The sequence below is a fragment of the Marmota monax genome, unplaced genomic scaffold, assembly GCF_021218885.2.
Source record: "Marmota monax isolate L192 unplaced genomic scaffold, Marmota_monax_Labrador192_F-V1.1 WCK01_AAM20220418_F8-fsc00112, whole genome shotgun sequence".
NCBI classification, from domain to species: domain Eukaryota; kingdom Metazoa; phylum Chordata; class Mammalia; order Rodentia; family Sciuridae; genus Marmota; species Marmota monax.
Window position 1 is genome coordinate 4,007,260 of NW_026692073.1, and position 13,135 is coordinate 4,020,394.

Sequence of the window (13,135 nt, forward strand, 5' to 3'; positions counted from 1 at the left end):
TTAAAAGATGTGATGACCCTTAACTACTTTTTCAGAATGGCCAGAAGCGTGGAACTGGGAGTCGACGAATGGTCCCCGCTACCACTAGGCAGCTGGGTGACCTTGGGCAACTCCGTTAAGCTCTCTCAGTCAAAGGTGATAAATTGGTCTGCTTAAATATTTGTTTTGAATACCCCACAAGATTGTTGCACCGCACAAAACGAGATTTTAAAAGTAGTTCTAAGTAATTTATAAGTTACAAAATGCTTCCTAGCGCAAGCGTCCGCTACAGTGCGACAACACCGCGGCTTTAGAAGTTGCGTTACTTGAATTCACTCCTGTTTCCCGTTTTCCAATGATCCCACCTCCCACGCTCAGGTGGGCGAGCGGAAGAAGCTTCACAGGGTATTAGGATTGGAAAACTGTCTTAAGAAATAAAGCAAGAAGTTCCTTGGAGAGGGTAAAGTTGTGGGCTGCATTTTTAGGACCCCCAGAGTAACATACCGACGCCGGGCTGAATTCACAGCCCCCGTCGCAGAGCCAGCGCGGGAACCAGTCCCTGGACCATCTCTCTGCTTGGAGTATGGCCTCACAGACCAGGCCCAAACCCTCCCAGCGCGACCCAAAACCGGGACCCCGGACTTCGCTCTCACCCCCAACCCCCACAATCACGTCCCCGGTTCCTCCTCCACGTGACAAGAGCCGGAACCGTCACTTCCGGCGGCGCAGTAGCGCGCCTGCGCGGGGCGCCCGGGCTCTGTGAGCGGTTGTCAGCAGCGCTGTGCCACCAACGGCTGCGAGTGGCGGGCGGGACGGGTCGGGCTGGGCGGCGGCAGCGCGGCAGGCTGCGGTCCTAAGGGTGTGCAGCAGCGCGGTCCAGCCCACTGCCCTGAGCGGCCGGCCGCCCCGCCCCTTCCCTCTCCCTCCCTCCTTCGCTCCCTCCTCCCAGGCTCGCGCTCGGGCATTCCGTGAGGCGGCGAAGGCGCCCGGGGCGCTCGCGGAGGCGTCGTCCTCGCCCCAGCGCTCGGGCCCGCCCCCCTGTGCCCCGCCCTGTCTCCGCCCTCCCCACCGCCCTCTGCGGGAGCCGGGCAGCTGCAGCGGAGCCGAGGAGCCGGCGGCGGGCCGGAGCTGTGCGCTCGCGGCGCGCGGAATGTGAGGCTTGGCGGCCCGCAGCACGCTCGGACGCTCGGACGGGCGAAGGGCGGCGACCCCTCGCGGACGCCCGGCGCGCGCCGGGCCGGGGACTCGCCCTCTCGCTTGCCCTTGCGCTTTCCCCGTGCCCTCCAGCGCGCCGGCGGGACCATGAAGAAGTTCTCTCGGATGCCCAAGTCGGAGGGAAGCGGCGGCGGCGGAGCGGCGGGTGGCGTGGCGGCCGGGGCCGGCTGCGGCTCTGGCGGCTCGTCCGTGGGTGTCCGGGTGTTCTCAGTCGGCCGCTACCAGGTCACCCTGGAGGAGTCGCTGGCCGAAGGTACGGGCGCCCGGGAAGGCTCGGGCAGGCAGGTGAGGGAGGGCTGGGGCGTGGCGGTGGCTTCCCGGGTCTTCACCCTCTCGACCCACTCTTCTTCCCTGTTCTGCCTCTTCTGCTGGGCCAAGAGGGCTCCTAGAGAGTAACTCGGGCTTTCGTTCTTAAGAACGGCGATTAGGGCGCCGATTAGGGCGCCGTTCTTTCATTACTAGTTTAAATCGTTTTCTGTTTTTCTTGACGTGAGGAAATAAATACAAGACGTCCTAGCAAATGATGTGGTGTCATGATTGGGCCAGTGACTCATTGAGGGTCAGATCGAGCAGGATTGAGGCTCTGCTTTGCCAGCTGTGGCTCAGGCGGGTATCATGCGTTGGCCTCTTCATCGGAGCTTCCACCCGCGATGCAGGGCACAGGACCCTGCAGCCCCTGGTTGAGCCTGGGATTTGCTTCTGCTCAGTCATCAGTTGAAAAACTATACACACATACAGTGTCTGTTGATACTCTGTCCCAAATTTAGTTAAGAGGTGGCTTTGGGGAGCAGGTAAACTTGAAGCCTGTTATCTTTGTTCTTTAGAATCTTCTACATCGGGCAAGGTACTTTTCCTGCCTCCCAGTGTGACTTTTTTGGTAGGTTAACTTTCATTCTTGGAGTTTTATGGTGAATCTTTCATTATCTGTAACTAGTTAGGACAAAGGTAGAAGTCTAGTTATAGAAAAAGTTTACACTGTTTAAAAAGAAATCTAGTTTTGTATTTCTGGTATAAATGGCTTGTAGAAAATACTTTCTCTTTTTTTATTGCATGCTTTGTTGACCTTGAACTTTTAATTGCAAAATGATACTACAAAATAAATGCTTAAAAATTCATAAGAAATAATTTCTGTCAGTAAATGGCCCTTTAAGTTCTAAGATTAAGAGAAAAGAAATCTGAAAGAGTAGTTTTGGTTCTGGGAGACTTACTAGAGTTAGACCTTGATGTAGTTTGAAAACAGGAGATTGTGATTTCACTTCTATTTTTTTGATATGCCATAAACAAGAGAATATTAGTGCAAGAGAAAACACTTAAGATTTTTATCTATAAAATATTCTAGGTAGAGAGAAATATGGAATTATTCAGGGGTGAATGTCATTATTTTGTAAGTCATTGCTAAAAATAATAAACCTAGCCGAGTCTTGAAGAGGTGGTAGGAGGAGTATCCTTAGCTTCTCTAAAGAATAAGTATATGGTGACTGGTTTTGATATATTTACTATGCTGTAAGATTTCCTAGCTTTTTATTGCACATGAATTTCAGGTGTTGGTTTAGATTGGGATTTACATCCCAATTTAAGAACACATGGCCATGAACTCAGTGTCATACTTCTGTCTTTGAGTTGTTTTAATATTTAATTAAAATGTAGCTTGAGTATTGTTACAGTCACTTCCTCACTAAATCCCAGACAGTTCTTTTATTTAGTATGTAGAAAGTATTGACGTTTCTGTTTGTAACTTTTATCACTGCTCTAAGCATATCCTGGCCCATTTTCAATTAAAATATGTAGTTTTGAAAAATGAAAACAAAAATGACTTTCAAAAGGAGAGTTTCATTTACCTATAAAAACAAACAAAAACCTTTTCAAGCACTAATGTCATTGTTAAGAGTGTTCCACTGAATTTTTTTATAAATTTGTCATTACTCATTTTGAAAAATGAGTAATCAAATGCTAGAGGGAAGCAAGGGTTAAAGATACCCTTTTGGAAGAGGAACTTCCCCAGCTCACACCTCAGCTCCTGGGATCCTGCATTAAGTCTTCCCTAAAAGAGAGCCAAGGCTTAGGCTTTTTTCCCTTGTGTATTTCTTATCTCTCTAGCCACATCCAACTGAAATTACGAATATTCAGTTTACTTTTGATCCGGATGGGTTTGTTCTTATTTCACATGCTTAATATCTTCTCTCCATTCTAAACAAGTAAGGCCACGAGTTAGATATTTAAGCACAAGTCTGGTTCACATTTAAGCATGATTAATAAGTAGTTGACTGGTTTCTGTCAATTGGGCCAAGTGCTTGCAAAAAAGCATTATAGTTTAGAGTACCTGAATAGGGGAGAAGTATACCACTGAGTGGAAAAGGTAGTAGAAGCTAAGACAGACCAAAATACAAACTTGGTAGATTTTACATTTTTTGCTTTGGGTCAATGTTGTTTAAACAGGACTAGGACATAGTAGATGCCATGCCGCGATATGTCGTTATGCTACTGCAAACATAGGAAGCTTTTCAGAATGACTTTTGCAGTGTCTTTTCAGTAAATCTCTCAATCTCTCCCTCTCTCTCTCTCTCTCGCTATATATATATATATATATATATATATATATATATATATATATATACACACATATATATATACACACTTACATACATACATACATAATTAGTTATGTTCCAGAAGTTACTATGAACACTGCATTAGTGAATAGTGAGTTATTACTTTTAGGGGAAAATAACAGGATTATGATCTGGTAAGCCTTTGTTAACAACATTGTTGTCAACTGATCAGTATAAAACCTTGCCTTATGTGAGTTTCTGTTTAAAGACATCTTATTTAATATATATTATTGATTCATTAGTATTGAAATCATTGCCAGTAGTGCTGTAATTCATGCTTAAATGAGGATGATTAACAAGCATTTTCTCTATTGGGGACATCACAGTACACATTATTTTAGCCCTGTGCTTAGGACCACTTGCAACAGTGAAATCATCAATAAAAAGCAAAAAATGAGAAAAACATGATACTAAATTAACCATGAAAAGGATACTTCTTTACAATATGAGAGTTGAAGTAAGAACAAGCAAGTCAGGAGACTCCAGTTTTTTACCATTGTGGACATGTCTGTAAATGACTAGGAGAGTGCTGTGAATAATGGGCATTAAAACAAATTTTATCAAGTAGGGGGATTTGCAAACATGGAATCCCCAAGTTATAATGTTTAACTATTATTATACATATGTGTATACACATATCTATTATACGTATAATTTAAAAAAGCTGATTTTAGGGGCATACTCATTTTGTTATAGCTAAATTATTGGGGTGGTTTCCTCTCCAAAATATGTATTTTCTATCATATTGTTTTCCTAGTCAAGCATATATACTGTATATTTGAAAATGCTGAAATTTGTACCTTTTTAGTTCTTGTTCAGAGTTTAGAGGATGACATAGACATTTTCATAGTTTTAGTTTCAGGAATCTATTTTGAGCAAACTCCAACTTTGGGCTTTAGAAATGAATTAGAATTATATGTCACTTTTAGCTTGAAATAGTCAAATTGTCAAGCACATGTAATTGCATGTAACCTTCAGGTTTTAATTAAGACATGGGATTGGCTTGTTCATATGTATCACCATAAGAAGGCCTTAATGATAATGGAAAGGAGTCAGTATTTGTGTAGGGTACATTTTTTCCCCCTAAATATTCTTGGCACAAATAGACTTAAATAAAATAAAATGTCAAGACTGAGAGACCAATGATAACTGGTAGAGATAATCTAATAGTGAGGTTATAAGGCTTGGATAGGAATGGTACTGTGAATATGGTGAGGAGGGTAGGACTTACTGATGTGATCATGGGGGTTATTGGTTCTGTCAGTTGGAGCCTCTAAAACTTAGTTAACTGTTTAGAGTGAGTAAATATAAGCTAAAGATTAACCAATTCTCATTGTTAATTTTACAGGAAGGTAGTAAAATATAACATCTGATTTTGCTATAGAAATCAGAAGAAAATGATAGATATAAGTATGATATCTTATTTGCAAAAATCATCTGTGGCTACTCAGTAATCTCTAAATTAATGCTCCCAAGAGAGGACAGAGGGAAAGATTTTATAGAAATCTCAACAATCGTTATTAACCCACAACTCTTTCCTTATATGTACCATGCACTGCTAGGTGCTACTTATATAGTGGCCTTATGAATCTTATAGTCTAGTGTGGGAGACAAATGTTAAAACTAAGCAAATAAAAATCATTCAGTTAATGTAGTTAAAATTGAAGAGAAATTAGGGTTTTATGAGAGAACAACTAATTCAATTTAGATTAGGAACTCAAGCTTTTTTCAACACTTTGCAGAAACCTGAAGGATGAGAGGATTTAGACAAAAGTTTTGAGATATGAAGGTAAGGGTGGTTTGGAGCTTATGGTGAAAAGGAAAAACTCTTTGTGAAGAAGTATTTCAGGAACTGAAATATTCTCAGAGCTGTGGACTACAATGAGTGAATCAAGAAGAATAGAGACCCAAGATAATGTTGAAGAGGTGACCTGGGTCAGGGATTTTGTATGCTATTTGAGTTTAGGTTTTACCTAAATTGCAATGGGAAGATATTGAAGAATTTAAATTGGGACAGTGACATGCAATTTATATTTTCATATGGTCATACTGATTGCTAGATGGAAAGTGGTTGAAATGGGGATGAAATGCTGGAGGTGGATTGGACATTGGTGCATTAGTAGGAAGTGTCAAGAATGACTTGCTTATGCAATTCTTGGATGGAGGTACTATTTGCTGAGATAAGCAATGAACGGATTTGGTGGTGGTGGGGGTGTTAGGAGACTATCTAGTAGTCCATGTTTAATTGAGACATCTGGGAAGAAATGTCAAATTGGAACTTGGGTATAGGGAATGAAGCTCAGCAATGAAGGCTGGGTTTAGAGATAGGTACTTCAATTTGTGAGTATTTGGTTGTTATTTAAAGACCAGGGAGAGGATGGATGTAGGGAGACAGTGTAAAATGAGAAGGTCCTCACTGAAGATCTCCTGTAGAGTGTTGGTCTCAACATTTAGTGTTCATCAGAATCCTTCGGAGGATCTGATAAAACCCAGAATGTTGAGCCTGACTTCCAAAGTTTGATTTTGTCTTGGGAAGGCCCAGCATTTGCATTTCTGCCAGCTTCCTCAGTGGTGCTGATGCTGTTGATCCCAGAATCACACCTTGAAAACTACTGATTAGAGCAGGAGAAGACCTAAGAAAGAGCTACCAGAGAGGTATGAGATTCTGATGCCTGGAAACTAAGACTATTTCAAGAAGTAGAGGGAGTGAACAGTTGTGTTGCTGAGAAGTCATCTTATTGGATCACATTTTTTGGCCTGGCATTCGCAGTTATCCATGCTCAGACCTTCTTGCCTCTGGTTGTTTGCTAGATGAATATTCTACTCCAGTCTCTTTATTTCTACTTCCTGTTATTCCATCTCTAAATCTCATAGTTGCCTGTCTACTTCTGCCTCTGTAACTCTTGCTCCCTAACTCCAGTTATGATCACTTCCTTCTTCCTGTGGACACTTGTAGCTATTTGCCTTTCCTCCTCTTATCACATTTAATCTTTTGTTTTGAGATACAATTATGCAAGCACTTAGAAACATGAAAGTGGTTAATTATTCCTTTTTACCTCTCTTGGTAAATAAACTTTTTGAGGCTAGACAGACTCTGTTTTAATTGAGTTTACTAATTGTCTTACTACATATGGTTAGTCAGATGCTTCTCAAAGGAAATAATGTGTGATTTTTTAAAGTTACCATACAGTGTGCTTCAATAGAATTTAAGACCTAATTTGCAAATTGAAAAGTACCAGTCTTTATTGGATCACCAAAGGATCTTAAATTTAGGCCAGGGGACTTTATTGGATCTTTATTGGATCTTAAATTTAGGCCAGGGGACTGTAAATTTTCAATTTTGGTGATGCCAAAAAGCAGTTAGGACAAAGTGTCATTTCGGTTGCTTCCTTTAAATAAGGTGAAGAAAGAATAACCCAGCATGGTGGCATATGCCAGTAAATACCAGGTATTTGGGAGGCAGAGGCAGGAGGATTTCAAGTTCAAGGTCAGCCTTGGCAACTTCAAAATATACACTATTACTATAAAAGGGGCTGGGGTGTAGCTCAAGAGTAGAGCACTTACCTAATGTGTACAGGACCATGGGTTTGATCCCCAGTAACACACATACACTCACAAAACAGCAACAGCAACAGAAACAAAGGAAAAAACCCCAAACCAAGACAAATAACAAAAAAAGCAATCCAAAGGAATAACCTAAATGTCCTCTTGTTATCTTACTCTATTAACAGTATATTTTTCTTCATTCTACAGAGGTAACTGAGTGAAAAAAGGAAAGTATTATCATATTATTTTACATTCTGCCTTTGACTTTTGACAGACTTTTTGCATGGAGAGCTTTTTGAGGGTAGAACCAGGGGTTGATTCTATATCACTCCTGTCCTTAATTCCTGCCATTGCAATTTTTTGTTGTTGAAATAAACTCTTAGAACACATTATTTCCTCCTCTGAGACATAGAGTCAATATATATTATGAAGGTAAAGAAGGAAATGTGTGACAATACCTAATAGTGCGTTTAAGATCTCTCAGTAAATACAGCTGAACTTTAGATTCAGATTTGGTTATAAGCTTTCAATGAAATCTGGTTCTGAAATTGTAATACCTTGCTTTTAGATTGGGTATCACATTTATCTGAATACATACCACATTTACATTTGTATAAAATCTAAACTTTTAATTAAATAACTTTTAATATTTAATTATATATAGATTTCAGGTATTAATCAGCTATATGGAATTTTGACTTTCATAGCAGCATATGCTGTCACATGAAATGAAAGTGATTTGTAGTAAAGGACATTACATAGAATATTTGGTTGTTTATATTCTCATTGTAGGATTAATTTCTAGAATGTAATTTTTAAAAACATTTGTTTAACATTTATTTTTTAGTTGTAGGTGGACACAATACCTTTATTTTATCTGTTCATATGTGGTGCTGGGGATTGAACTCAGTGCCTCACCCAGGTTAGGCAAGCGCTCTCCCACTGAGCCACAACCCCAGCCCCTAGAATGTAATTTTTGATTGTCCACTGATTTCTTTAGAGGTGGCAGTTTTATTCAAGGACAAACACTAACACTGAAGCAATTATTTCCAATTTTCAGCATTTCAAAAACTTAGTGGAAATTATGTATTTCCAATAAAGATACTAAATTTCATTATGTCAAATTTCTTTATTTTTAGCTGTAGTTAACTGTCATTAATATTGACATTTTCAGGCTTAGCAGATTGAAAAGTTTATGTCTTTATTTTAAAAATAATGAAAATGAATTATTCATTTATTAATGAATTTATTAGTATCTTCCATCTAGTAGTCTGTAGGAGGGAGTAATAGAAAAGATCCTTGATGTTAATATTGGGCATCATGCTAGAAGGTAGGATTGATTCTGAATCTTCTATAATGTTCTTAACTAAGCTTGTATATTATTTCGATTTTCTTCCATTTCCCATCTTTTTTTTGGTCAAAATTTGAGGTGTAGACTCCATGTATGTATGTATTTATGTATGTATGTCTCACAGTACATTTGGTGGCTATCCAATGATTAAAGCCTCAAGTTGGAATTAAGAGTCCTAAATAGTGATTACAAAGTTGCCATATTTTATTTAGTTGTCTGGACATAAATTTTTGTCTCCAAAGTGTTGAGGTTGTTTATTTCTTCATTATATTTCCTATGTTTCTGGTGAACCATTTACCTATCCACTATTTTAAGGGGGACTGATTTGGGAAGTTGAGTGTTTAGTGACAGGCTGTTCTAAATGATTGGGTACTTAGCTAATTGGAAATTCTCTGTATTTTCTTTATGAATGAGATCAGTCAGCACATGTTTGCTAACAGTTGGAATTTTTGGTTTATCCCACCTAGTCTTGATGAATTCCAGTAGCATTAGGAAAATAGTTTGGGATATAGTCTTTAGAGAGGCATTTTGCAATGCATATTATTTTAAAATATGAAATGATTGTTATTACTGGTTTGCCTATTGTAACATTTTTTATTGTCTTTGAAACAGTGCCTTCTTGGAGGCAACTATCAGGAGAACAAAAGGGCAAAACTTGGAGTCAGGGCAGCTGCTAGTCCCTGTTCTACCCTTACCTCACATTGTGATATTTTGACCTGTTTCTTCAAGGAAAAAAAATGTAGTTAAAGATGAATTTGTAGCACATTTTTCCATTTTAGCGTTCTATGATTTTGTCTATAATAGCTCCTTTTTATTTTTAATGGATGACAGAATTTTTATTTGTAAAATAAAAATTTACAAACAATAAGATAAATTTATTACTGTGTACCATGTGATAAATGAGAGAATGAACAATTGCAACCAAAGTGTTCCAACTGTTTTTTCTCTGAGCCTAACAGCAGGACTATTCAACCTGTTTTCCAGAAATGCTACATCATCAAACCTATCATTTACGCAGTTTTACACTGACCTTCATGTCAGGTGTTCTTTTTTTCCTCAACAATATCAGTAATTAATTTAAGTATAAGTGAACTAGATACTATAATTAAAAGGCATACAAGTTCAACATGTAAAAAGCAAGTAATAACTATATGGTCTATACATATGTTACACTTTAAATATTAATACACCAATAAGTTAAAATCAAAAGATGGGGAAAGTAAGCATGAGAAATCTGAACTTCAGCTATTATTATAAAATAAATTTCAAGAAAAAGTATTTTCAGAGTTAAAGGGGAACATTTCATAACCATAATAGGGTAACTTCTTCAACAAAGCATAACAATCCTGAATATGTTTGTCCCTAATAACAATTTCAAAATACATGAAGTAAAAATTAATGAAACTAGAAAGACATCTATAATCATATATTTTTTAATAACTTTATTTTATTTATTTATTTTTATGTGGTGCTGAGGTTTGAACCCATGGCCTCTTCGCACGTGCTAGGCGAGCGCTCTACCACTGAGCCACAACCCCAGCCCCTAATCGTATTTGGAGATTTTAAACCTCCTTACTTTGCTGGAAGGAGTATTGATATAGAAAGCTTAACAGTGTTATCAGCCACCTTGACCTACTTTGTAACTACTTTTTATTGCTCTTTTTGATAAGAGAAAATCATGGGATAGGGAAAGGTAGCAATGAACCATTTTAGAATTAAGATCATAATGAAAAGATTATATTTGATTATCATACATTTGAGTTCACAGTGGATTAGCAGTATATTTTTTATTGTACAATGTGAACTTTTTTGGGCGGGGGGCGGGTACTGGGGATTGAACCCAGGACCTTGTTCATGCAAGGGGAGCATTCTGCCAACTGAGGTATATCCTCAGCCCTTCAATATAAACTTATTCTTTAATTAATGGGAAAAAATATTTTCAAAAGTTGCTATGGTGCTCTTTGAGATCAAAGAGTAGTAGCTTGTATAAAATTATGTGGCATTTCAGAAAATGATTTAGTTTCAGAAATTATGCCACCTAAATTACTTATTTTATCTTTTTGTTCTCCAAATGACTCATTTTTAATATATGTATTTTAGAAGCTATCAGGAATAAAAAAAAATTTGTTTTTCAAGTTTTTATTTGAAAATAATTTATGAAGGAGAGTTATGATAATACTTTCTCTGAGTTTATGCATAGAAAGTTTTTACCCATGATATGTGTGCAGTTTTGTCACTTTTTGTTTCCGGTGCTGTCAACCCTCATTTGGGTCCTTAATGTCTCTTTTAGAGAATTACATTAACATTCAGACTGTGCTTTCAGCCTGTTTCCTTGCCAAACCAGTTTTTATGTTCCTTCCAGTTTGTTCTTCCTGAAATGGACTTCTGCTCATGTCTCTGTCGTATTTGTTTAGCCAAGTGGAGTACAGATCATGACACTGGGATTCAAGACTTTCTGCAGTGTGATTTCAGTCCACACGCTATTAACTTTAATATCACTTTTATTTCATATGTATAATATTGCACTTGATAATTCCTGTGCTTCTCATATGTATTTCTGCTTCTGGTGTGAGTATTTGTGACCACCCCCCCCAATTCATATATTGAAATACTAACCCCTATGGTGATAGTATTAGGAAGTAAGGCCTTTGGGAGGTGATTAGGTCAAGAGACAGTGAATCCTCATGAATGGAATTTATGCCCTTGTAAAAGAGATCCCATAGAGACACATTTTACTCCTTCAGCCATGTGAAATCACAGTGAGAAGAGGTCTATGAGGAGATGGGTCCTCACTAGACACTAAATCTGCCAGCTTTTTTATTTTGGACTTCCTAGCCTCCAGAACTGTGAGAAATAAATTTGTTGTCTACATGTCACCCAATTTGTGGCTTTTTAAAATAGAGTCAGAACAAACTAAGACATTTTCTCATTCTTAATTTTTGGCTTATGTTGTTATTTTTGTTTAGCATGGAGACACCTGCCTCCCCCATTCTATTAAAATTGGGTCTTAGAGGATACATTTAAAATACAGTTACTTTCTTACAATTTTTGTTTGTCCATGAAACTCAGCAACCAGATGAGTGTTATCTTTGAATGCCCTCTGTAGCAGCTGTTACTCATAGCTGGTGTCTTACACAGCTTTGTTTTTATTCCAGTAGAATGTGAAGTTTACTTTAAAATGTAGTCCTTTTATTCCTTGGTTTGTAATCATCTTTTATCTCTTGCGGTGCTGTTACTCATGGTAGATATTCAGTACATTTCTAAGAGATTAAGTTTTGGAATTAAAAAATGGTCAGAGGGCCTGTTAAGTATTACTGTAAAACAATTGAACAGCAACTACATTTTGACATATTCAACTATCCAGTTGATGTTTAGGAGTTGATGTTTGGGGTGGGTGTGTGTATTTTGTGGTGTTAGGGATTGAACTCTTTTTTGTCTTTTTATAGAAACTAAAATAAGGAAATATTTGATAATTAGGTGCAGTAGTACAATGGATGAAAAAAATAGCACCAGATTTAATGTTGAGTTTGTGGCCTTTTTTATTTGTTATGATTACATGTATTTGTTTCATGGGTACTGCATTGTACTTCTTATTAGGTATAGCTCTCAAAATGTGCTTGCTTGAGTTCCCTTGAGCTAATATTATCACTTCACCAAAGAAAGCCACTTCTGTAGGGTAGAGAGGAACTGGGTAGATCTAAAATGTTGCTCTGGATAACTGACCTTAAGAAAGAAACTATTTCGGGCCGGAATCCCAGTGGCTTGGGAGGCTGAGACAGGAGAATTGTGAGTTCAAAGCCAGTCTCAGCAAAAGCGAGGTGCTAAGCAACTCAGTGAGAACCTGTCTCTAAACAAAATGAGCTGGGGATGTGGCTCAGTGGTTGAGTGCCTCTGAGTAAAATCCCCAGTACCAAACAAGAAGAAAAGAAAAAAAGAAACTATTTTGGGAATGGTCAGCTGCATATGGCTTTCTGTTGAGTGGCAGTACCAACACGTAATGGGATGATAAATATCTGAAAGGGGTGAGGGATTAGGAAGAATGTAAATTCATCTCTTTAAGAATTTGAGGGAAGTTAATTTGGGGTCCCCTCTAACTGGTTTGTGTGAAACCGGAGCTACTTATTTTATAGGTAGAGAGGCATTGAGTTTGCTTTTAGATTAGGAAATGTGTAAGCTTGTCACAAAAGTTAGAAGGTAGTGAACCAAGACTTTCAGTATTGTTAATAGCTAGTCATCACCTGATGTTCTTCTATTCCTTTGTTGATTCCCTGGAAAAAAGGGTTCCAGCACACCATTTCTCTTGCCTAAATGCTATCATTACTTATTTTACTTAATTTTTGGTGGTTGAATTATTGTTAGAGCTGGTAGGAGCTTTTTACATATTAAACTATTTTCTTGAGAGTAAGATTATCAGTAGTTACAGTATTGATTTTAC

General features: G+C 38.4%; 1 protein-coding gene across 2 annotated transcripts in view; it reads left to right on the forward strand.

Annotated features, from left to right (window-relative positions):
* Window positions 1-1,113: 1,113 nt before the first annotated feature.
* The window catches only part of Bmp2k (BMP2 inducible kinase), a 130,953-nt gene continuing 118,931 nt past the window's right edge, over window positions 1,114-13,135 (forward strand). Inside the window, exon 1 of one of the 2 annotated variants that reach the window (XM_046459248.2) lies at window positions 1,114-1,447. In XM_046459248.2, coding sequence (XP_046315204.1) covers window positions 1,282-1,447 — 166 coding nt within the window. In that variant the 5' untranslated portion in view covers window positions 1,114-1,281. The remainder of the gene's footprint in view (window positions 1,448-13,135) is intronic. The other variant, XM_046459241.2, reaches the window with a different exon arrangement.